This window comes from Anguilla anguilla, chromosome 8, assembly GCF_013347855.1.
Source record: "Anguilla anguilla isolate fAngAng1 chromosome 8, fAngAng1.pri, whole genome shotgun sequence".
Classification (NCBI taxonomy): domain Eukaryota; kingdom Metazoa; phylum Chordata; class Actinopteri; order Anguilliformes; family Anguillidae; genus Anguilla; species Anguilla anguilla.
This window is the reverse complement of record NC_049208.1, coordinates 21952312-21975618: the sequence shown is the minus strand read 5'-3', so window position 1 is coordinate 21975618 and position 23307 is coordinate 21952312. Positions and strand designations below refer to the sequence as shown.

Sequence of the window (23307 nt, the reverse complement as noted above, 5' to 3'; positions counted from 1 at the left end):
AGGAAGGGAGGAATAAATCTATCCGATGTTCTTCCTGTTTATTGATCGATGAAGTGTTCCCTCTCATCACCCGAGGACTGGTCAATATGATATCAGGTTGTTGTTTGGAATGAATAGTCAACCCTGCATAAATTAATTTGTGAGTGATGTGGTGCAGCAAAGCTTATGTGTTTTCACAGCTGCTTGTTCTGTTGTTTAAGAGTAATTTTGTAGGCATGAATTTGCAGTGTATAAAGGCTCCATTGACACATACACGGGTGGTGTTGTCTTTTTAGTAGATACTGAGATGTTTGCAAAACATCGGAAACAAAGATTGGGTCTTCAAAGAGTCTTAACAGCATCAATGTTTGGTCTAAAAATATAGAAAAATAGAATTATTAGCCAATACTTTCCCTTTAATTCCAGTGCACCAAGGCATCATCATGTCTGATAGACTTGTCCAGAGCATAGATTCTAGCACTGGATGGGTTGGGGAAGTAACAGGAAACCTCTAATGTGCAACATGAGCGCAAAAGAGCTTGCTGCTCATTGAACTCAATGTAGAAATCCAAGCTGCTTTGACATCCAAAGAAAATCGCATCAGAAAATGTTTCCTGATCATGAATTTCATTATATATAGTAGGTTGTGAAACTTTTTTCTGTAATTTTTTTGGTCCAGAAGTTTTTAGAAAATAGAACATTTCAATACCTTCCTATAACAGAAATCCCATGTAGAGCCCTGTTTATAATGCGTTGTCTATATCCACACTGCAATGCCTCTGTGGCTGAGAATCTCATTAGTCAAAACTGATCAAATGACTCTGCTGATACAGCAGCCTCAGTGAAGCAGATTTCTTCCAGTCGCCTGACCCTTGTTGACTTTAAAATGTCTTTACTGCAGATCATGAAATTACTGAATGGAATTCGCAATTCACTAATGCCCACTCATGTTTGGGTTACTGTTGTCACCAAAATAGGGCATTATACATTTTAAAGGGCAACCTAAAAATATAAAGGTATGTCTACTTTGGTACAAAATACATGTATGCAGACATGCAAAGTGCTCATGCCGAATAAACTAAAGGAAGTGAAATTTATATTTCAGTTTGATAAAAGGAATAACTGCCTGTTGTGCAATTGTTTTGCCAAAAACATTGATTGAACTTGTTTTAGTGATAACAGATGAAGCATTTAGGTCACTGTTGTTATATTTTGAGGATACATAAAATGAGTCCTTCAGTTTGATCGCTGAATAGCTTGCATTTGGGGTGGGAAATATGGCCAAAATGTCATATGACTATTTTTTTTTTTTCATGTTGCTTTTCTAAGAGTATTTTACTCCATTTGCATAATTTAAAATATATATATACAGTAGACCTGGAAGAAAACAAATACTGCTTATAAAATTTTGGTATTTAAAAAAAAAAGGGGGGGGGGGCCCGTGTAAGAGTACGGGTGAAACAGAAAAGAGAGGAGAAGATGGTGATGAGATGTGTCAAATGGAAGTAGACCAGATTAAAAACTTTAGAGGCAGTGGCCTTAACCATAGTACCGCCCTTGGCTATTGGAGGCATGATACTTGGTGTTAATTAAATATGAAGTCAAACATATAGACAGTAATTTCACGCTATTACATTAATCATCAAAAAAGCTTTAACTGCCAGTTAATGTTATAACCACCGGTTAAAGGAATTACATTTCATAGTTATTACATTAACCGGCAAAAGTTATTACCCTACCCATTCACAAATTGTATTACATTAACCGGCAGTTATTACATTAACCATAATTTATTACATTATATAGGACAAAGTTATTACATTAACCATTTTTATTACATTAACCATTGTCTTGGGGCCCAATACAGAATGAAATTAATTGAAAGATTGTGTTTGTACATAACTTCAGTTATTTAGTGGTTTTACTGAAGGCAAATCAGAACTACGTGTTATTAAAATCATATCATAACAAGTCATAAAATGAATAATACATGCAAATAGGATATCTTTAATCTTGTTCAAACCAGGCTGCTTCAGATAATATGAATTTGTTCTGTTCTATATTAGAAAAAGGCACGATTCAACATATGAAAGACTACTGTACCATTACACAGTATTGCTGTTACTGTTTTTAAAGGCCTCATATTCACACTGTTCTCTGAAGTGGTTACACATACAAAGTAAAATTGGGGGTTGCAACATCTGAGAACCCCAATCTACCTAATGTTCCCTTTTACTATGTGGCCAAATCCTAGTACATTAACATTAGGGTATGGACTGAGGTATCATGCAAGTTAATTTAATTAACATGATATTCTGACCCTCTGCATTTCATTATTTTTAAATGCATTTTTTTATGATCATGGCACATTTCTCTCAGTCATAATGTAGTATAACTGTTAAAAAGTTTAGTGAAGTATTTTTGGTTGTTTTTTATGAAAGACATTAAGCATTAGGATTGTTCATTTGAGACCGCCCCTGTTTATATGCAGACATTGTTCTGCTCTAAATTGACAGCAGCAGGCTGGTGGAATAGACGGCGATTGTTGCTGCAGGGCAGAAAGACCCAGAAATGCACGCAGAAACACTGAATGATAAGCATTTCCTCTGTAGAACATAATTTATCATACACTGAACACTGGACATTATTACAGAGGAAGCCATTTGCTGCCAGATGATTCCAGCTGTGTGTGGCAAAAATATAATAAGCAACCAATTAGAAAATTAACTGGGAAGGGACAAACTATTAACCATAAAGTCACTGAAACTTTGGGAACTTGGAGGGTGAATTTTACATCACAGTTTAAAGGGCAGAAGCCTGCATATGATTTCTTTGATATACGTTTCATGCTTGCACAAAACATTATTGCTACATTTTGCATTTAACTAAACGTGAATCTTACATGTCAACATTCCCAAGAAATTATGCTGAATGCCTGTTTTCCACTTGTCTCATATTTAACATGAAGCATTAACTTCCTGCATATACTGTACGTTTTGAATCCATAGCTATGACAAACAGTAGTAATCAAAAAGTGCTGAATTTTGCTTATTCTCCAGTTACTAATGTATTGTATGTAATGATGGAGTGCAATAAGTTTATTGTGCTGTTTTCAAATTAAGATTCATTATCACATAAGAGAGTATTACCCGTTGAGAACAAAAATAGATTGATCCATTGTTTTGGCTATTTTAGCAAACTGATGATAAGAAACTATGCAGTGAGTTGTTCCTCATTGCTGAGCAAAACAACATAGGCAAATGCTGGCTTTATTAATGCATGTACTGTAAGTCTACATCTGAGAGGGAAACAAGTTCATTCAAAAACTACTTCAAACCTTTTAAAAAAAACTTCATATGGAGTATATCAGACAGAATACAGTTAAAAGACTGTGAACTTTTACATGACTTCAAACTTAACCTTTTACTACTCCCTCAAAAGTGATGCTAAATATGTTTTTTTATATTGATAGAAGTGTTTTTAAATGATTTTTTATTGATTCTTTCTTATAATCATGTATTAATGTATTCCCATATATAAACCTTAAGCATATGAACAACATCTTACATCATTCAAAATGTTCCATCTAAATTGGCAGCTTCTCATTCCAAAAAATAAATGAAAATCTCACAATAGATGACTTTTGTGTCATGTTATGCATGTTTTCCTGGAGCATTGATTGTGCAGTGCTTTTCCTGCTATGGCAGTCAACTTTTCCCTATATTTTTGCACTTACTTAAACAGACGAGGCAACCTTTGCTCTGAGATCAGTTTGGATGCTCCATGGTATTACTTGTTTTTTTACATCTGATAGTCCCCAAATGTCTTATCCCATTCTCTCTTCTTTCTCTGCCATGTTTGCAAGCACTGCGCTCACCTGCATTGGCAGAGAGAAACCCAGCACAGGGTCACTCTTTTCAGGACAAATACCGCTAAATGCAGAGGTCATGTGTCTGAATCTGTCTTGAATGATGCAAGCAAATTTGAGCGGGGTGCAAAGGGATGCCTCCATCCTCTATCCACACACTGTCCTTTGGGATCCTTACTGTGGTCTGCTTCCACTTCCAGCCTCATCATTGGTGTGTGCTTGATCACCCCCCTACAGCTCTCTCAGGACCCACTAGAGTCATCCAGCTAAACAGGACCGCACGTCACACCCCAAAGGAAACCCGAAGCTTTCCCAAAATGCTCCCTATGCCCCTCCCTATTCCTTGCATAGCCCGCCTCCTCTCGACTTCTCCCAGGAAACCTGACCCCTGCCACTCCCATGCCTCTCCCCCATTGTGCATTTACAGTCTGCGTCTTCTGCTTCTCCTCCACAAAGCTTCGCAGAGCCGCACCGGGGCTTGAACAGAGCAGATCTTGACTGAGCACACCGACAGAGGGACAGCATCAAAGTACTAAGGGTCGAGCGTCAGTCACCCGGCACCAGCGACCATGGGGACCGCCGAAGAGGGCGAGCAGTCCCGCCCCTCCGACATCACCGTGTTCGGGGCCAACTGCACCCTGCACGGGCTGAGCCACATCTTCCTGCCCGGCGGGGTGACCTTGCGCCGCCTGCTCTGGGCGGCGGCCTTCACCTCTTCCCTCTCAATCTTTCTCTACCAAGTGGCAGACCGGGTGATCGAGTACTACCAGTACCCCCACGTCACCCTCCTGGACGAGATGGACAGCCCCGTCATGTACTTCCCAGCCATCACCCTCTGCAATTACAACAGCTTCCGCCGCTCCCAGATGCTGCGCAACGACCTGTTCTGGATGGCCAGCATGCTGGGCGTGGAGCAGGGCGACTTCGACGAGTACCTGACGCAGCTGGGGCAGCCGCCGGAAAAGGAGAAGTTCCTCCCCAGCAAGACCTTCAACATGCTGGAGTTTGTGCAACGCACCAGCCACAACATTGAAGACATGCTCCTGGACTGCAAATACCGCGGGCAAGAGTGCAGGGCTGAGAACTTCACCACCGTGAGTCTGAGCAAGCACGCATGCATGCAGGGGCACGCACACGTTCACGCATACACTGTCACGCGCACATGCAAACACAGTCACAAACATGCACTCACACATATATGCGCGCACCTACAGGCACTGCCCCTTTGGGTCAGGTAATCTATTGCTCAAGAGCATGACTGTCTTCTTTTTAAGCAGGGGATTTCTGAATACATAAAAAGAAATGTGATGCTGGGACATGGGCCCGGACATTTACTGGCCCAAAACAACCAATAGAAAACATACAGTGCAGTCCATATTGTGCCACAATTTTTGTTGTTTTGGTGCTGTACTCCAGCACATTGGACCTGAAATTAAACAATGAATATGAGGATAAAGTGCTTACATTTTTAGACGTAATGAATATGAGGATAAAGTGCTTAGATTTTTAGACGTTTATATCCATATCAAATTATTTGGGAAGGAATTAAACCCCCCCAACCCCCCCCCCCCCCCCCCCATTTTAGGGGAGCCAAAGTGAACAATTGGCTGATCAGTTCTTTCTTGGCCAGCTGTGTGTCTTTAGTTCATGCACAAGAAAGCTAACACAAAGCTTAGAGTTGATCCTAGGTGTGGAATTTGCATATGGAAACTGCTGCTGTTGTCTCTCATAATGAGAACCAAATAAATGTCAAAGCCAGTAAAGCAGGCCATCATGAGACTGAAATCTGAATAAATTGATCAGATATATGGAAAAAACATTGGGTGTGTCAAAATCATCTTCTCATGATCCAAAGCACTCCACCCATCTTTGAAACATGATAGAGGTAGTGCTATGACACTGGAACTTGTCTTTATTGGTAACGTGACTGCTGATGGCAGCAGGGTGAATTCTGAAGTATACAGAAGCATCTTATCTGCTCAGATCCAGCCAAATGCCTCAAAATTCATTCGCCGGTGCTTCACCTCGCAAGACAACGACTCAATATAGTACATATTGATGCTGCAACCAATACAGTTTTCAGGGCCAAAAACTGGAATGTTCTTCACTGGCCGAGTCAATCACCCGACCTGAATCCAATTGAATATGCATTTCACTTGCTGAAGACAGGCCTGAAGGCAAAACAACAAAACAAACAGGAACTGAAGATGGCTGCAGTACAGGCCTGGCAGAGCATCACCAGGGAAGATCATAGGCTCTAAGCAGTCATTGAATGCAAAAGAAGTAAATATGACTATTTTATGTAAGCTGTTGTTAATTTGTCTAATGAATTTTGGTCCCCTAAATAAAGGTACTCTGTATAAACAGGGCTGTAATTCCTACATAGATCACTGGATATGGATACGCCAACGTTTCCGCTGGTAAGGTTTTGCCGCCACACCATAATAAAAATAAAAATAAATAAAAATAAATATACATATATATAGCCTATATATTAAATTCATAAATTAAAAATGTTAAACTTTCTAAATATTTCTTCCTAAATGCGCTTTCAAATCCATACTGTCATATGAATACTGTCGCGTCCACATATTTATTTTCAAAAAGAGCCTAGGCCACGCGCTCCGTGCTTGCTCCTTTCTGAGGAGGTTGGAAAACTTGCAGCGCGCGAAGGTCGCACGGTCTGTCAAAGCGTCACTTTTTTTTCTTCAGCCACCGAAAGACAAGGAAAAGGTAGGTAGCGACGCTTCAAATATTACAAAAATACAATAGTGTTAACCAGTGTTTTAATTGGACCAAAATAAGTGCCGGTACCTACTCCTCAAAATACATACTGTTTAAAATTAATTAATGTTGGTAATCAAAAGAAGAGTCGGTACTCATATACAAGTCCCGGCAGCTCCTGCCCATCTCAAGCACTGGCGTTAACTATCATTCGGTGATGACAACTGGCGGATTCTAACTCGGGCAAGTGGAATGCCTCATGCAGTTGTCTGATCGGACAAGTAAAAAATAAATGTGATAAATATGTAACGTTATCTGAAAATAAACAGTGTTTGTTTGAGCCGAAGCCGAACCTGTTTGAGCTACGTACGTGCCTACCATTTTTTAAAATCTAGAGCTACTGTTATAACGGCCGCAAAATGTTAGCAAATCGCCGAAACAGCGCGAAATAAAAAAAAATGGCATTTAAAATGTTTGAGTGATTCAACTACTTCCATTTCCTTGTATCTCCTTGTATCAAGAGCACGTCAGAGCTAAAAGATAGATTTAGATATAAAAAAAGTCTCAAGAGGTTATGTTTTCATAGTCTTAAACCTTTTTGCCTTTGCTACACCCCCGCCTTCCCCCTCCCCCCTCCCCCCCACCCCTCTTTCAGACACCCACCACCACACCAAGAGATCAATTCCACAGGAAACACTGGATACGCATACCCTTAAATTAAAACTGACGCTCTGCACATTACCCACATATTTATTACTTAATTTCAAATTTAATGTGCTGGAGTATGGCGGGCTCCATTGTTACGACAAGAGTATCGTTTGAAGACAAACTGTACCTTTCACATTTCTGATCAGGTTTAATAAACATCATCAATGGTTGATAAGATATTCAGTACAACATATCTCATTGATATTCCAGCGATCTCTAAGTAATCAAGACAAAAAGATGTGAAAAAGTACCCTGCTCTCTATTACGTTTATAGATCATTATGTGATGTAATTGGGCACAATTCCGTGAAAATAGAGCTGGGTAATGCCGCAGTAAAGCCAGGCAGACCGCAGTTGCTCTTGCCCAAAGTCACCACCTAAGCCCCATTTTGAGCCGGGAAAAACCCTGAATGAAATACCACTGGCTGACAGTGATGGTGAGGTGAGAGTAGGTTCAAATGATGTAAAACAGAGGTAAGAGTGTCTATAAATGTTTGGAATACTAACTCAGAATGTGAAGTGGTTTCTGGAAGAATTATGATGCTCATGAGCTCAATGCAAAATATATACATATGTGCATGTGCTGTTTTGGTTTTTAATACAACTTCAGTGAATAAAGGATAAGGAATTCTTATACTGAAGGGAGAAAAAACTAGTTTAAAAATAGAAAAATAATCAATGAAATGGTCCTAGGCATTAAACAAGAGGCACTAACATTTTGATTGATATGATAAAAAGGTTAAAAAAGCTCTCTTGTGTCTTCAGTTTGAGTCTTCTGTCTTCAATTTGTTGTTCATAATGCACCAACATTAAATTAGAGGCAAAACAGTTTTCTGAAGCCAAAGTCTTGACCATGTGTTTTCTGTGTTCTATATTAGTTCAAACATAACTCAATAAGCCTTTCAAGTGTGTTTAAGAGGAGTCCCTCTGAAAGCCATTAAATAAAGTGCTGTGTCCAGGCTCTTTAATGCCTGGTTAATGTTATAGATTTATCAGAGGTGTGTTTCAGCTTGAATGCATGCAATTGGCTGAAGGCACATGGTGGTGTGGCTGTATGCCTGCATTCATTTGCGTAGAATTCACTTAAATACATGTGATGGCTCTAGATATACTTGCTTAAATGTGGATCAGTGCTCGGGCAGACTTTATTGCATGTATATCAAGCCAGAAAACAGCACTGTATTTTAGTACCCCTGGTACATGGGGAAGACCGTCATCTTCTTCATTTGCGGACTTTGATTTTGTGTCTGTGATGTGATATCAGACTGATATCACATCACAGACACAACTGCCAGCTTATCATATGGCCCTAGACTCTCTCAGCTGAAACTGTGCATCTTGCATTATGAATCACACATATTCTGTCCAATGCCATAGTAAATTCTGAGTTGATTTATAATACAATAATTCAGAGAGCCCCTTGATAGAAATCTATCAGTGCATGAGTATCTAATCTGGAATGTGTACTATTATCCAATGAAAATAAATTGAATTTTAACCCACTTACTAGGAATCTTCACATTTGTATAATACTTCCTGATCAATATCCTCATATTCACACATATGTAGTAATATATATATATTATATTACGTGTGTTCAGTTTGATTAAATCACTCACAGTCAGTGAGAAATCACTCATTGCTCAGAACACATTTTATTCATTTTTTAAACTGTGACAAAACAAAAACATTTTTTAATTGCACCTTCCTAATGGTGTTATCTATTTCTGCTGTGTAAACTTGAGTGTATGTCTGTCTAACTATTCCCATACCAACTGGAAAGTCCAATCAGAAAATTACTAATCTGAGCAGGTTTCCAAAATCATTACATTTTATACGCTCACAGGGGCTTCAGTGGACCTCACTGGAGAGATGAACATTTGTTTGATCTGTTTCAAATGACAAACTGATTCTAGTAAATCAAGAGTGGGGTTGTCTTCACCTGCAGAATTCCTCATGCATGTAAACCCTGTGTGCATATGGCTTTATATTTCCATTTTTTGTTCACTAGTTAACTAAGTATGCATGTATTTATGTTGGTATGTATGTATGTATGCATGTATGCTGGTATGTATGTATGTATCTGTGCGTGTATGTATGTATGTTTGTATCTGTGCGTGTATGTATGTATGTATGTATGTAGTCAATTCTGGAATGCAGAACACACATGACCTGGTGTGTTAGAGCTGTAGAATGGAGTAAGCACTATTTATGTAGATAACTCCAGAGTTTTCCCACAGTAATTCTCTTCTTAGGCATGCAACTTGTTCTTCTCCCAAGGGGGGTGCAGCACAGCATGTCTTCCTGCTGATAGAACATTGGAAGTATTTTGTTTCACGAAAATGGATCATTGATTTGAGTAATGAAAGGAAAGCACTAAGGTGTAGAAAGATGGCATTGCCATGCAGTGCGTTATCTAAGAGAATGGTACTAATCTGTGCCAAATTCATTGAAATTAGTTGTAATTAATTAAATTAATTTCAAGGTTTGCACAACATTGGCAAACCTGTATTTTGTATTTCTCTTTTTTACACAGAAACTGTTATATTACTATCTATTTGCCACAGTCAGATAAAATGAAGGTGGTATGTTGTAATGTGATCCTCCGGAAACCTTCATTTCTGGCATTGCTGAAAATTTTCTGAATGTGACGCAGTAAATCACGGAAGCGGGAAAGGTGGGGGTAGGGTTGGAGGGATTGTGATCTGGGGGGTTGGGGGAGAATTGAGATTGCGGACCGGGTGAAGAATTACAATAGCAGGAGGATTTGACTCCAATTGCAGCCTCTGAATGACCGATGTTGTCCGACAGACTGCACTGGGTTAATATTTGTCTTATTGATTTCTTTTAAAATATTTCTTAGTCAAGGCATGCATGGAAAATAGTCAAGGCACAGCAGCTTGACTATAAAGCACTGCGGGAAACACTGCTGATTGAAATGATCCGCTGCTTTGAGTACAGAGAGATCGGAATATATTAAGCATGCAATAAGGTCGAACAACTGAAAAGTAAATACCAAACACTGTTTGCATCGAAACATTCAAAGATGTTTCTGAGAAACTGACAACATGCACACCAAAGAAAGCAAATTATTGGTACACAAATAAAACACTGCATTGATACTAGGAGAGCTCTGGGACATCATTGTGCGGAAGGCAAAATACTTGTACATTCCAACCAACTCTGTTGATGCAGAAAGATGCATCTTCCTATGGATGATTTTACACTACTGTACGTACTCTCAAAGATTGACAGAGGAGACTGTTAAACAGCTGAGCTTGATCAAATTTGTGAGTTTATCTGTTATGCATGTTCACTACAACAATCAGTCATATTTATGAATTGTGTATAGGTATTGTAATTGCACTTTTATGTGTAAACGTACTTTCCATTGCTTAGAAATAAAATGCTACAGCATCCGTGCACGTCAGCCTGTGACACCAGGGGATTTGCTGTCAATCATCATCTGCCAATTGATATAGATTACTGGGAAAAACAGTGTAATAATTGAATGACAAGAAGGCTCTGTCAACCTCTTGTTGAGGGATGACTGAATTGCTGGAGATAATGCTGCAATTCAGATAAACTGGTGTCCCCATTCATAAGGTACTGCATCACAGAGCTGTATTTGTAGCTAGCTACCTACTTAGTTAATGCTATTCATGCATGGTTAGCTGGTCGTTAACAAATAGCAACAATATAACGGAATACAGCCAGGATACTTAAAGGAGTACCATGGTGATTTTCACACTTTCTCTGTTTTATGCGCTATTTGCACAAGAGGCATTGAAGAAACACAATGAGCAAAGTATTAAATATGTCCGTTCTGTATTTTTGGAGAAATATGCGTTTTAAATTCATCGTCCCATTTTCAACCGGTTGAGAAAGTTGTCATTTTTCTACGTCACGAATACAGTAACCACTCCTATTTCCACGCCCCGTAAAGAAATCTGACAGGACACACTGTCCTGCTGTTCAGACAATGCAAATATTTGACTAACGTTAGGTTCACTTAAATTAGAGTTCCTTTAGATTATTTCTGGTTATATTCATTTAGCTAGCTAGCTAACGTTAGCTAGCTAGGAGGTTTGCTTTCATAAGGCAATGTTATTGATAACGTTAGCTTGCTAGTTCGCTTTTATGAGGACGTTATAGTTGTGCTTTTATTTTAACTTGGCTAGCTAGATAGCAAAAATTGTAACTGGATACAAGTCAACGTCCTTACCTTAGCTATCTATCGATACTTGATATACTACTAAGCTAGCTAGCTTGTGAATATTCAGTCTCCCAAAGAGAGCGCGTATCATGGGGGTAGCTATGGTAACGGGGAACGGTCTGTCAATCATAGCTAACTGACAGTTCTCATTACCACGCCCAGACAGTTCGGGTGAATTTTTATAGTGGGAAATTTAGGCTTAGAAAAATACGTTTTAAAGTACATTGAAATGACTGAAGAATAAAAAAATTATGCACATTTGTTTTGTTGTTGCCTGAAGACAACTGGGAAGTGTCACGTTCAACCACCATGGTACTCCTTTAAATGCTGGTAAACAATTATTAGGTTATGGTTATGGATTTTACACGATGGGGAGTACATTTCAATAGCTGGATTTCTGTTGGCCTATTGCAATAATATCACTAAGGGGAGATGCCACAGGTGAATAGGGAAAAAATTCCTTTTTCTGTTCATTTTTCTGTTTCATTGTGATGAATAACTCAAAAGCTGGTAATTGACAGAGGGGTTTTTAAAATGTTTGTTTTATTAATAAAATATTTAGAAAACCCTATGTATATGCCACAAAATTCAGATTTATTGCTATTTTTCCACATAAAATACCATATAAAATAGAAATGACAAAATATATCAAGGAAGCTTCTGTAAATTTCCAACTGTTTTGGTTGAGAAGCACCATGATTAATTTGGTAGCTATAGCTGAAAATATAAAAATATAATATATAATAATATAGATAATGTAGTATGAATACAGTCAAGAATATTGGTTTGAGAAATGATATAATAAAAAGAAACAATAATTTGTGCATATGTAGGCAAAAAAAACAAAACAACTTTGCTGAATGCATTATAAAAGGCTTCTGGTGAAAAAAGTGAGGGCGCTCAAATTCCAGCCTGTATTGGGCTGATCTGATTGGCTCTTTTTTTTTTTTTTAAGTATGTCCATGCAGATATACAGTACTATGCACTTATGCACATGCTGTATATATTGTAACAAAGGGTTCAGTCTGTTGTGCAGGCCTAATTGCCAACAGCCCAGTATAAATATTATTGTGTGATTTCTCCGTGTCACAGCTGTGGAAATGGTTTTGCATACAAATAGTTTTTGAGCGCAAGCTTTAGCATTCATGTTATGACTACAGACCATTACGAATGTGGAACACCGCCCTGCTGTTTATGTAATGACAAATGTAATTACATTTATATGCGAACACTCTTATCCAGGGTGATGCGCAGCATTTGAAATGTGTCGCGCAGTTGGAAGTACAAAGCACAGTATCAAAACAAATGCAAACATGGCATTAATTCACAACAGCAAGCAAACTACATGAAAAACTTATTTAATCTATTGAATACTTCAAATTGAAAATCATGGTATGTGACTAACCTAGCGGCAGCTATTCAGATAGAAATATAAAAATGTCTCTGTTGAGCAATACAATGCATCTTCTTGATGGCTGAGTGGTGACTGGACCTGACTTCCCTTATTCTTGTAACTAGGTGGTATCCGTCAGTTTTTTGGGGGAAAGGGGGTAATAGCTGATTATGGATGAATCTGAAACCCCCAGCGAGCCTCTGTGCTGACAGACTGGATTAATAATTCATGGGTCTCTCCAGAGCCTGCGGTAATTCTGTGCTCAGATGGGCAGCAGGAGCAGGAGACAGGTGGATGTATTTCTTTTCTCTGGAAGGAGTGCAGGTGGAGGATCACTTCAACCCTGCTTATGACAGTAATAATGAATTGCATTTATGTAGCACCTTTCACAATCTCAATGTGACTATGCAGTGCTTGACTGCAGTCCCATCGCCCTCTCTGACCCCCTTCCTTCTCCAATGGAACTGGTAGGGCCAATAGGATCACCAGTTAGGTTCCATTCTGTGATCTATGGATAGTCAATGTATTCTTATACTGTACACTGATTACCAATAGATGGCCTGAATTAAATTTGCTGACAACCTTTTGTGCAATTTTATGCAGTTGTTAGATGATTCACTCTAAAAGCATACTTGATTTCAGAAATCACAAATTAACTTTTCAAAAATCTGTCAAGAAAAAAGTAACTTGAATTTATTAAGTCAAAATGAAAGGCAATTGTTGATTGAATCCTGACCTGTGTCGGTCTGTGCCTTCCATTACTTACAGAATATTGTAAAATCCGGGGTCTCCATTATCATGCCAACACAGCTTTTTTCCAGCATGCTGTGCCTCTCGTTATTTAACCTTATACCTTAAAGGTTTTGCAAGTAACCTTTGTTGAACAATTGACAATTCCTGTCTAAATGTCTGCTTTGATTGCACATGTCGGCCTCACTTTGCACATTATTGGTACATTTCCCATTATTATGTAATATATACCTGTGTGTGTGTGTTTTTGTTTGTGTTTGTGTGTGTGCGTGTGTGTGCATGCGTGTGCGTGCCACATAAGGTGCAATCAATGACATCGCTACCTCTGTTTATTAATTTATTATACAGTATATGTAAATCGGTGTGATTAAATGATTTGGCTATGGCACCTTAGGAAGCATTTATTCATATCTTACAAAACTTTTGGTTATATGACACTGCATTTCAAATTGAACAGCAGGTGAATGGAGAATGCCAATGGTCATAAAAGGTGGAAGGTTTTCTATTGTTAGTTAGTTATCCAACTCATTAGACATATTTTTGTAGACTTCTACAGAAAACTGTCTCTGTACTAGACTCAACATTAGGACATTTCCACAGCAGCATGAATAAGTATTGTGATGAAAGACTAGCTCTTGGCCTTAAGGGACAATTGTGTACATGCTTTGCTTTAAGATGTTTGATTGCCAAAAGGGAAATATCACTCAGAGAAAAGCAGTTTTTCTCCCTCTGGGAACTGTTCGGCATCTGAATGCAAATGTAGGAAGGTTGTTAAATAACTATAAACCACTTCATTACCTTTAAACCCGATATATTTTCTGAGGGACATTTATCTGTCAAGGTGCTTGATTTGATTTTAAACGCACAATATATTTTGGATAAACCAGCCTATACAAAGGAAGGCAGGAAAGGGAATTTCAAAAGACAGCAAGTAAGAAAGTGCAAAACAACTCAAGTGGCAGGTGAGTTGTTTTGCAAGTGTCCAAGTATTTGGAAAATTGTGCTGAGGGCTTAAGATTCAAAAATTCGAAGCTGTGCTAATTACTTTGTGAGATAAAGCAGTACTGGAAGCGGTCCCTTGAGATGTTCTGTAACAATATCTGAGAATGAAGGTAAAAGTAAAAACTGCATCAGAAAAGAGGAAAGCTGTCAAATAAGCGACTTGTGTGCCGTACCGGCTTTTCTTGGTGTCTTAATTAGTTGAAGCCAGGAAGCAAGATTCGTTAATGACTGGCTGATCCTGTCTCTGCCACGCTCTATTTTCATACTTTATCACTGTTAATTGCCCGGCTCTGATTAGGTCCGATCTAAATTGGCATACCCACTGGGTCCCAGAACTAAATCAGACACCACAGATCTCATTCCAGAGACGGGGGGGGGGGGGGGGGGGGATACAGTGGACTCCTGGAATGAGTAGGAAACAGATGCTCCCTCTAATGAGCTTCATTTTAGCAGACAGAATGGACTTCTTATAACTCCATACTCAAAAAGAAAATTCAGACAGATGAAGTAGTTACTTCCTTTAGAAAGAAGGGAAACACACTCCTCATACTCCCGCAAGAGGAAGCAGGGAGTGAACAGGAACTTGTCCGGTCATAGTGGCAGGGTCATAGAGAAGCTGGCTTGCCTACAGAGCAAGCAGATTATCCGGCACTGTATCCCCTCATCCTGGTGTTCTGTCTGCTTTAATTATTAATAGGAGCCTCTTACAAGTGCATTCCCAGATGGGACACCACAGTTATACCCTTGAGAAAAGTATTTCATCTCAGCTGCCCTTATACAAATAAAATAGTTAAAACACACCAGGATTCTCTATAGTCTGACAAAATGATAAGCATTGTTACCCTGTATTGGGACCACTGTTAAGAGAATTAGTAATAGGTAATTGTTTTCTTTTTTTTCCTCTCCAATTGCTTATGTTTATTTAGAACATGTTTATTCCCATAGAAGCACACTGGCTGTTGAAAAAAAAAAAAAAGCCAAGTCATGATAGGTTTCAGCCAGGATTTTTTCCTTAGCTAATAATCAGTGGGAGTTCACAGTGGTAGAACACAGGTGCCTTCCTCCTTCCATAGAGTAGGCTTAAATTGGTCAGGATCCTTGTGGTTATTGTTGCATTAGTAACATTTCCTTCGATCAGGACGAGCTCTCTTGTAGTACTCTAAACAATGTAACAACGTGTAGTGTTCTAAACAATGGAAAACAGGTAGCAACTGTGGATGACAATGAACCACTGAAATACCATGAGTAATAGGTTGCATATCTTTACAAAAAAGCATACAGTAGGCTCACTTCTAGTGCTTTCGCTAGTTTAGAGTGCACTGGTAATATCAAATGTCTCAAAATCCTTGGGCTTTTGAGAAAACTGTGCCTCACATCTGCCGTCACACATGACACACAATTCAAACAGTACAGCTTCAGCACACAGTACGCAAGCAAGTACAGTAATGGCGCAATTCAGAGAATGTATCTTGTGCTAACCAAACTGCACATTTCTTACAGGGCTAGCTGAGAAGTTCATGGTTTCTGGTGGCAATATTAAACCTGTGTATAAATAAGTCTTATTCATTTACAACATGCAGGGCCAAGAAATAACTTATGTGCTTGAGCTGATCACCTTGATCTGCTTGATAACAAGGGAATAGCACATTGAGGAGATAAACTCCCAGCTGTCGCATGCAAAAACCAAAGAGATGGGTTGTTTCAGATTACCAGTGCAGTAAATGCATTTTCAGAGACAGTATTCAGTGAGTGCACACCCACAGTGCTATCTCATCTTCAAAGTATTTGATGACGTTAGTCATAAATGGGAACAGTGATTACGAAGGAGTTTATACTCGCATAATTAGCACATTTCAATATGTCCAGGTACCTTGTGACTATGAAAAAACATTCTGAACATTGGTCCTTACTAAAACCACATGGGATTTCAGTCTGGTGTAAAATGGGAACCTGTCCTAGTAGGGACTAAGCTTGAGATCTTTCAAATCAGTTATTCTTTATAGAACAGTAGACCTATATCTTAGAGCCGGTTGGTGGCATAAAGTTTTTTTCTATTTTTTTGTAAGACGTTTAAATTGTGCGGTATTGAAAGGCCATAAATAGCTAATTTGATGCTATTGTTCTAGCGTTGGTTCCCCAGTCCGCAATGGTTGCCCCCCCTCCACCCCCCCCCCCCCCCCTTGTCCTTGCTTGCTTAATACCACGTTCACATTATATGGGAGAAAGAGAAACGATCTGACTTCCCATTGGGGAAAATTAGGATGGCGGTTGTGCATAAAATACATATAAAATATTGTATATAAATACAATATAAACATATAAAATGATATTATAATGTGTTAACTCAAACTCTTGGCAAGTTCATAGTCACGGCATTTTTTTGCAGTATTGACACACTTACATGCTTTTTACTGCCAGGCCAGAGATATCAGAGCTGTCAGAACGTTCCCATATCCTCGGAATTAAAACTCGGAAATTGACTTGAACGGTTTTTCCCAGTTGGAAGGAGATCATTTCAGTAACTCCCATATGACATGGACGTGGCATTAAGCCGTGGCATTAAGCCCTTGAGCTGGCTCTGCTATATCTATAAAATTATACATATTGTTGGTCCATACAAGTATTAGCGGATACGTGCTTTGTATTCTTTGTATGTGTTAGATGCAATGACATACATATTAAACAACCATTTTTAGGGTAGCAGCCTATAATCAAATCATTTTACCTGTTTATCATTATCCCAATAATGTGTATTTTTCACATTTCACCTTGTAAACAGTACTGTTTTAACTGAATGGGGAAAACTCAGTTTACTGTTGTCTAGATGTGTTCAGAAGTCTGTGAAATCATACCAGTGACTTTCATTTGGGTGATGAGGTCAGTTCTTAACACTGGTAGCATTGATTTTAAGTTTCTGTCTGCTTTTGTGATTATAAAACTAACACTGTCTCATTTCCTATTAGTTCAATTTCCAACGATTGCAGGATTATCATTCTCTTACAGACAATGTCCTGGGCCAGGTCTGTTGCATTGCTTTAGCTTTGTAGATGTAATAATAGGCGCCTTTTAGACTGACCACAAACATTTGGATATGGATGATATGGATATAACTGAGCAGCTTTTAAACAGGGCAACTATATAGTTTCATAAAGACCTTTTAGCATTCCCAGAACAGCGGGTGTGATTGCATTGTGGTTGAGTTCTTACAGCATTCATTAGAGTGAAATGAATGTTCGATGAAACACAAAGCGCAGACTTCTTCCAAGATTCGGTCTATATTTATGAAAATTTGAGATGTACTTCCTGTGTCTCATTGTCTAATGCCAATCTGTGTCTCAGCCGGATAAACTCCCAATGATTAGGCTACAGCCCACAGTTCCACTTAAACAGCTGAGGTGAACAGCCTTACTCAGAAGTTCTCCGAAGTTGCTTGCTCAGAACTACAGATTCTCTGTAGTCTGTAACAAAATGGTAATCATTTTTACCCTGTATTGGGGCCATTGTTAAGTGAATAAGTAATTATTTTCTTTTTTTTTTCTTTTTTTTCCCTCTCCAATTGCTCATGTTTATTTAGAACAAGTTTATTCTCATAGAAGCACACTGGCTGTTGAACAAAAAAATGAAAAAGCCAAGACATGACAGGTTTGACGCAGGGTTTTTACATTAGTTAATAATCAGTGGGAGTTTGTAGTGGTAGAACACAGGTGCCTTCCTCCATCCAGGCATAGGGTGGGCTTAAATTGGTCAGGACCCTAATGGTTATTGTTGCAATAGTAACATTTCTTTTGATCAGGACTAGCTCTCCTGTAGTACTCTGTGTTCTAAACTATGGAAAATAATCAGTGGCTTGCAGCAAGTAGGGCATTGGAGTGCACAGTGCAGCACTGCTTGTGTTGGCTACGATGGAATGTTCAAATGGCGATAAAAAATTCACATTCTTTTTAAAAAAATAATTAATTTGAATGGTAGCTACTGTGGACACTAAAACTAAAACAGTTCCATCAATGGATTCAATACATGGTCTCATTTTAAATTAGTTCAATTGCCAATAGACAATGTCCTGAGCCAATGTAGATGTAATAATGGGCGCCTTTTAGACTGACCACAAACATTTTGATATGGATGATACGGATATAACTGAGCAGCTTTTAAACAGGGCAACTGTATGGTTTTATAAGACCTTTTGGCATTACCAGAAGAGCAGCTGTGATTGCATTGTGCTTGCGTTCTTACAACATCCATTAGACTGAATGGAATATTAGAGAAAATACAAAGGGCAGACTTCTTCCCAGAGTAAGGCTATATTTATGAAAATTAGAGATATGTACTTCCTGTGTCTCATTGTCTGATGGCAAACTATGTCTCAGCCAGATAAACTCCCAATGATTAGGCTACAGCCCACAGTTCCACTTAAACAGCTGAAGTGAAGAGCTATGCAAACTGGATATGAAAACACAACCATCTAACCGTTCATAACTGCTATATCATTAGCAGCTGTAATTTATTTTTGTGAAATAAATGCGCATTGTGGGGACACTTAACATGGTTAAAAGTATTTTGATTCTTAGTGAAAATGGTCACAGGCTTTTATGAGAGATTAGCAGTTACATGAGGTTGGGAGAGTCAGCCACTGCTTCCGCGATAACTACATAACTGCGTGTCTTGAGGGTGCTCTTTGCCATTTGAAGGAGCAGAAAAGGAAAGAGGAAATAAAAATGAAAATCAAAAGTCAGCCGTCCTTGCTACCGAAGTTGTAGTGACCTCTGATCTTGAGTTACCTCTGATGGTGATCAATAGTTTTATGTTTCCGCTAATGTTCTCTTGGATCTATTTTTGCCCTTTTCTGCCAAGAGAGAGGACAATTTCTGCCCTTTCCTCAGATTGTATGTCGACTTTCAAGTAAGCTGAGATTCCCTCAGCGGTATCTGTCAGTGAAAAGGACACAGTAGAAAGGCTTCTGACAGTAAAAATGCAGGAACAACATTTTTGTCCACTTCTGTGCATTTCCTGTACAAGTGTGATTCATGGTTAAACTGAATGCATTTTACAGCTTAAAATGCTCGTTGGATTTTTGACTCTTTTGAACTCTTCAAAAGTCTTAAATTCCATATATGGCAATGATGTCACATTATGGAAGCATGCAAACTAATGGTTTATGTCAACATGAATATCATGACTACATATGCAGTAACTGCATAATCTCTTCATGAAATGGCCTTGATCTTCAGTCATCCAGAATCAAGGAAAATATCTGAAGCAACTTTGCAAGAATTCCTCACTATTCCATGGTGTGTTGACATCTGCCTTTATTTGTGCAGTAACAAAAGCAAAAGTACACTGTAAAATTTGTCCTTAAGATTTCTTAATGTCAGCCCTCGTTCATTAAATTCTGGGATAGAATGAAGCTTGCTCCGTTGAAGATAATCGAAGACAAGCTGCTTTATAAATGGTTTTTAACTATGAAGTACTGAGACACCTTTTCTGTGAAAGCTGTGTAAAGTGAAAATCCATGTAGCACTAGTATCACATCAGTATAACTAGAGCTAACCCCCAAACTTCAAACCTTCAAGCACTGTCCCAACATATGCTTAAACATGCTACGCTGGCGCTGTCATCCTCTAGTGGTAAAATGTTGTTACTACATTTGCTATCGAGGGAGCCATTCTCTTATCAAAAGAGAATGTATGCTGTGTATTGGCTTTCTAATTTTATCATGGCTTGTGGTTACAATTCTTGTTTCCACAAAGGATAAATCCATTACAATTGGTGGACTGAGTCCTTGCTATGTATAATTTATGCAGCATGCTAGTGTATTAGAAGGGCAGTGGTGCAAACCTATAGAAAATGTCCGACAGAATCTTTACTGTGTGCCTTGTTCCAATAGTAATAACCTGACTGCCAAGTTCTGTTACCTGAAAGCAGTGTTATTGTCTGACAACAGTGCTCTGATCATAATGATCAGACAGCAGTGCTCTGGTGGTGATCGTCTAACATTAGTGTTCTAATGGTAATTATCTGGCACAGTGTTCTGATTGCACTTATCTGACAGCAATGATCTGACTGGGGTGATTTTGACAGCAGTGTGGTGTTCAGGTTGTGGTGACCTGACAGTGATGTTGAACAAAGAATAGAACTTGTTTCAGGCAGTACCACAGCAGCCCAGCAAACTTGAGGAAGTCCAACCAATCACTGCACTGTTCAGACCAAAATAATGAAGGTGTGATGGACTGATATAATAAAATAAATGAGTACAAGCCCCTACCATTGGAACACAATGAAAAAACATCTATGAAAGACAGCATTGAATCAGGAATAATTGTAACACAGCAGATAACAGTAAAACTAATTAGGTTCATATTTTGAAGACATTATTTTCATACTGATGTGGAATGCTCATCTCGTACCATACCCTCTCCTTGTCAACTAAACTCACAGTTGATTAGCTGGCTAAGAGCAAGTTACACTGTTTGTAAAGCAACTAAAACAAAATTTAGGAGGGGCTGATCTTGAAGAGTCTAGAGTTTGTTTTTGTTTGTCTTTTTTTCCTTGTTTCTTCAATAAAACTTTCAGCTGAGCCGGAGTAGCACAGAAGTTTATTTTGAATTCAGGAGGGCAAACGCAAAACCATGACCCGAAACGCAGAAACCAGGCTGATGCTGTGGACTGCTGAACCCCGGTAATGGAGGAGAAGAGGCATTTAAAAAAAAATTGGGTCCAGCAAAGTGTGACCGCAAGTTGGTTTATGGTGTGGTCTGCGTGCTGAATCCTTGAGCAACAGAGCACTTATGTTTTCTCAGATAGAAGTGGCCTACAGCAGGGTCAGGGAAAGAGAAGCACCATCTAGAGAACATAGGCTCTCTTATTTATTGATGTAGGGTGCATCTGCACTTGGCTGTTTATGCTTGGGGAATACAGAGCAGGTGGTGATGACTATTTTGATCACAAATCTCCTGATGGTTTTGTACTACCAAGATCAAGAAAGATAAATTATTGTTAAGAGATCAGGTAAGCTGTGATCCCATCATGCAGTTTCAGTATTTTGTAACGAACAAACTGGGTTGGCCAAGGTTTTGATTGGATTTCCATTTGACATTTATTTGCGTGGAATATAATCAATGGAGCTTAAAGGACCTCTGAGTCCACAAGGAGGTGCAGTGGTCCTGAAATGAGCCAATGTGTTGCGCAGAATGTGTATTGTTTTGATACCATCCCCCGACTAGCAAAAGAATCAATGTGTTTGGCTCAAACAAGTTCATTGATGTACGTGCCCTATCATTCATTAAGCCATCCAATTATCAGTAATTCAACAACATCCTTCTTTCATGTAATTAGTGAGTGGGTCTAAGGATGGAGAACTGACAAACCTTGCATTTCCCACTGGAGCATAATTAGTGCTCAAATTCTTGGCTACTGGGAGCTGTCCATTTTGACATTTCTAAAAAAAGAAATAATAATAACAGGACAGAATGTTGGAGACCATACGCTGAGTCTGACAAGTGAGGCGTTTTAACAGTCGCACATGTGCATTATTCCTGTCAGGTTTACTTTCTCCCTACTGTATGTATGAGAAGTAGTTCAGTGTCAGAAAGGCCACAGCAGAGCACAATTAAAATTCTGTCAATTAGGCTACAATATAGCATAAATATAATGTCAGCTCCTGTCTAAAAGAGCATAAATGTATGAACTGGCCCATGTCAGTTAACAGTGAGCAATGTGCATACCAACTGGCAGTAGACCATTACATGACCATTGATAGCATTGGTAAAAGAGATTATGAATGGTTGTAAAATCCTCCCAAAAAATATCAGCATTTAACTATATAAATGTAGAAGAACCAAAGAGGCTGGAAAAACTCAAACTGGTGAAACAGCACACATGGTCCGGAAAGGAAGTGAACTAACAGAATGAACCATCAATGTAGAATCACTCAATGGGACATTGGCCTACCACTGCCTGGCTCTTCTCACCCCAAATTTGAAATTTGCAGACCTGGAGTTGCATGTGTGTTGAGCCTTTCGATTGAAGTGAACTCACTGGCATCACAAGCCTGCCACATACACCTTTTCCCTTTGCTGATGATATCCTTTCTCGGAAGTTCCATGCTGACATCACCATTGCTCATAAAACATCACCAATTTGAGTGGCCTTGTTTAATGAAGCTCCTGCCAAATGTGCTCCAGAAATCACCCCCCTCTCAAAGTCACTGAGGTCTCCACTTGAAGCAATGCTAGCCATAATTATGAGCAACCAGGCCTGTCTAGAATGTATGCTTGAATGTTATTTGGTTAATTTATGGATGATGGCCACACCTGTGATGGCAGCCTCTTCTCTGTTTATACTTTTATTCCCTCATCTGCCCAGGTGAATATTACCTGTATGATGCGTACAGTAAAAGTGTCTAAAATGCAAGGACTATGACACTTCATACATCCCACCTGGTGCAAGTTACTGATAACTCAATAATGGAAGTGATCTTCCCCCTTGTTTGCTGTTTTTCACTGTGGCCCATTGTGTTAAGGATAATTTTTTTAAATGATAAAATGGAGGCGAACATGCTGACAAAATTTACCATTTCAACAAAATAAATGCATAAACAAATTGAGCCAGGTTTTTTAAGCAGATGATATAAGTTTTCACTGAAGAGCCTTGGGTGTAATCTATCCCGTCA

General features: G+C 38.9%; 1 protein-coding gene across 3 annotated transcripts in view; it reads left to right on the top strand.

The window, feature by feature from the left end:
- Positions 1-23307, top strand: part of asic1c (acid-sensing (proton-gated) ion channel 1c) — a 326109-nt gene that overhangs the window by 226886 nt on the left and 75916 nt on the right. Inside the window, exon 1 of one of the 3 annotated variants that reach the window (XM_035429640.1) lies at positions 4297-4941. The exons of the other annotated variants lie outside the window; for them this stretch is intronic. Coding sequence (XP_035285531.1) covers positions 4417-4941 — 525 coding nt within the window. The 5' untranslated portion in view covers positions 4297-4416. Of the gene's footprint in view, positions 1-4296; positions 4942-23307 lie in introns of those variants that run through there. 3 annotated transcript variants of the gene reach the window in all.